Source organism: Sinocyclocheilus anshuiensis, unplaced genomic scaffold (assembly GCF_001515605.1).
Source record: "Sinocyclocheilus anshuiensis isolate Anshui unplaced genomic scaffold, SAMN03320099.WGS_v1.1 scaffold1054, whole genome shotgun sequence".
NCBI classification, from domain to species: domain Eukaryota; kingdom Metazoa; phylum Chordata; class Actinopteri; order Cypriniformes; family Cyprinidae; genus Sinocyclocheilus; species Sinocyclocheilus anshuiensis.
This window is the reverse complement of record NW_015536544.1, coordinates 432,393-435,532: the sequence shown is the minus strand read 5'-3', so window position 1 is coordinate 435,532 and position 3,140 is coordinate 432,393. Positions and strand designations below refer to the sequence as shown.

The window sequence follows — 3,140 nt, the reverse complement described above, 5'->3', positions numbered from 1 at the left end:
CTGCGCCACCAGGGCCTACCTGTTCAATCCCTCCTGCTCCTCCCTGGCCCTCAGCCGGGACTCCAGACATGCCTAAGCCTTCCTGGTCCATCCCTCCGGCTCTGCCCTGCCTCTCAGCCAGGACTCCAGACAAATGTGAGCCTTTCTGGTCCGTCCTTCCAGATCCGCCTTGGCCCTCAGCCGGGACTCCAGACACGCCCGAGCCTTCCTGGTCTGTCCCTCCAGGTCTGCCCTGGTCATAGAATTTCTGATTCGCTGGATCCCCCATGGCTCAGGCCTCGTTGGGGATGTCAGGGGGTGTCCCTTTTGAGGGGAGGTTCATTTCCTCACCGTGAGCTCTAGTGTCTTCGTTGGTTGTTGTGTTGGCGTGATTGGTTTAGCATGTGGCTCGTCAGTTCTCATTGGCCGCGTGTTCTTGTTATGTTTTGTGTGAGCACATGGCTTTGGTTTTGTTTCTATGTGTCATGTGCTCTCATGTCTATTGTGTAACCCCACACATCTTGTTACCTGATTATTGCTTTAGTTGCTCCACCTGTCATCCCTCGTTTCCCTCCTTGTTTGCTTCCCTATTTATTCTCCCAGTGTTTTCTGTCCTGTGCTAGTTCGTCGTCATATGTTCCCTTGTGTTTGCCTTGCAGTTATGTTTTCCCCCATTATGTAGTTTTGTTTGTTTTTTGTTTTAATTTATTATTTAATAAAACCTGTGCATTCTCCATTTGAGGCCTCACCTCATCCTTACCTCCAAATGTGACAGTTTTGTACATGAGTATAGTTTTAAAATGACATTATTCTATTCAAGTCTAAAATGCAAAGACATCTGTAAGTTAGTCACTTGTATATCGAATCCCACAACATATAAACACTGTCTTTCAAAACATTGCTCTTTTTTTTTATCCTGACCAGTCTGCCTAGCAACACTGACTCAACCAATGGCATGAGTTTGGTGGTGGGGCTATCAGTATAATCGACCAGTGACATTCAGGGGGCAGGTTCGGGGAAACCTGTTTGAAAACAAGCAGCACAGAAATTACACACGTCAGCTGTAACAGACAGTTGTTTGTTACTCATTAATTTACCTGTCCAGTCTACATAAATAGCAAACAACCATGTATGCACTGCATATTAAATGTTTCAATTATTATTCCTGTCTATTAGCATGACAAAATTCTGCTTCTTGTTTCTTTAGGTGTCCGAATCTACTCTCGCTGACTCTTTCTGGATGTGGGCACATCATGGACGGCAATGTTATTAACGTGCTACAAAGCTGCATGAGGCTACGTAGCCTTAGTCTAGAAAACTGCGCTCGGATGACTGACTCTGTCCTCCGGGCTGTGGTGAACCACGGCCACAGTCTCACAGATGTGAAAGTGGACTTTTGTCGCAACGTGACCCAGGCAGGGCTGCAGGAGGTCAGGGACAAGAGACCAGAAGTGCACCTGAGTGCGTTACACAGTGCGGATATGATTCCAGACAGCAAGCCTGAGGAGAAAATACAGATCAGGAGAGCTCTGCAGAAGTTCTTGATCTTCTCCTGACAGCTAGAGGCTACCTAGAGACTTCAGGTCAAATTGAGGGTTATAACACTGTCCAGTCCTATTATATGTTTTTTATTCACTATTTCTTTTGCAATTCCTTATTTGTCATTTCAGAAGTTTCCATGAGAGACAGACTTCATCTTCTAAGTTTTTATTCCAATTTCATTCGATTTAATTTTCTCAGTGGTCAAGTACACAGTACAAAGACGTAGTATTCAATATGCAGGGCAGGCCAGTCCACAAATTTCAATCAAATCTTTTTTTTTGAAGGTTTTGATAATAAAACATTTGCAAACTCTCTGAAGGGCAGTATTTATTAAAAGCATAGCATGTTTTGGTTGCATAATCTAGGTTAGTTCTGGAACAACTCATAGCTGGTTATCCTCATTGCGAATTTTGGACTTCCTCCTAGTTATGCAAGAACAATATTTGACAGAGCACAGGTTTACAGCCTTGCTGCATGATATTTATTAAGCAATAACATGTGAGAGGCTGTACTATATTGTGAATCATATAATATATATATAGGGACAACACACCAGAGGTACATTCACAATACACCATGGCATTGAGTGCCTTATTGCATTTACATTTATGCATTATTATGAAAGGATTTCATTAAACAAATTAATTAATTAATCTTGCATTGCAAACAGTTGGTTGCTGATCGGTCAAAACAGCATTGCAGCCATACTAAAACACACAGTGTAAGAAAACCTAGCTACCCATAGAGATGTAATATTAAACAGTTATATCAAGGAATTTTCTAGCACAATGATGTAACTTAATGAATTTGCTTAATAAAATGTTTACTGTGGTATAATTGTTTTTATTTCTATTTTTTTATTATGTACTGTACAATTCCTGTATTTTGATAACCTTGTGAAGAACTTTCCTCTTAAATCAGTGTGTTCTTTAGGTATGCATATGTGTAATATAAATACATTTTTGGACATATTATATTTTGGACACTTTATATATGGCATATTTGCATTGACATTTGACCTGTATATTCAACTCTGTGAATGCATAAGGTCATTTTTAGGATTTTTCTACTATCATGCATTTTTAGACATCACACTTCATTTGAAATACTTCAAATGAAAGGGATTGCAAAGGGTTGTATATTTGGACACAGAATATTTCTTCACCAATTTGGCAACAAAAAAAGCTATATTACAACTTCTTAAATGTATTACTTACAGGCTATTCCAGCTATTAATAAATTAAACATTGGTGCTTTTTATCATATAGCTGTTTTATAACAGCAATAATATTTTATAGCTATATTTTATCACAGCTTGAACAATCTGGAACAAAGACTGGAACAATCTGTTTTATAACATTATTTGCAGAATTTGTGCAGAGCTTTGGATATAAATTAAAAAGCTAATATCATTTTCTTTTTAGAGGACGCAAGGATGAGCTGTGGCTATCTTGTCTTAATGGAGAGTTATGACCTAAAGCCTGCACAGAGTTATTTGAGGCCATGTTGGACATCTTCCAGCGTTGTGATTAGAAACATATTTATGTAAGAGCTGTGGAGTGTAGAAGTAGTTTTGCCAGTGTCTGTGTTGTCCACGTGACCATGCTATTTTGCATCAT

General features: G+C 39.5%; 1 protein-coding gene across 1 annotated transcript in view; it reads left to right on the top strand.

Moving 5' to 3' along the window:
- The window catches only part of fbxl22 (F-box and leucine-rich repeat protein 22), an 8,296-nt gene extending 6,640 nt beyond the window's left edge, over window positions 1-1,656 (top strand). The window contains exon 2 of the mRNA XM_016499377.1: window positions 1,187-1,656. Within this exon, the coding sequence (XP_016354863.1) occupies window positions 1,187-1,535 (349 nt within the window). The 3' untranslated portion in view covers window positions 1,536-1,656. The remainder of the gene's footprint in view (window positions 1-1,186) is intronic.
- Window positions 1,657-3,140: the final 1,484 nt, after the last annotated feature.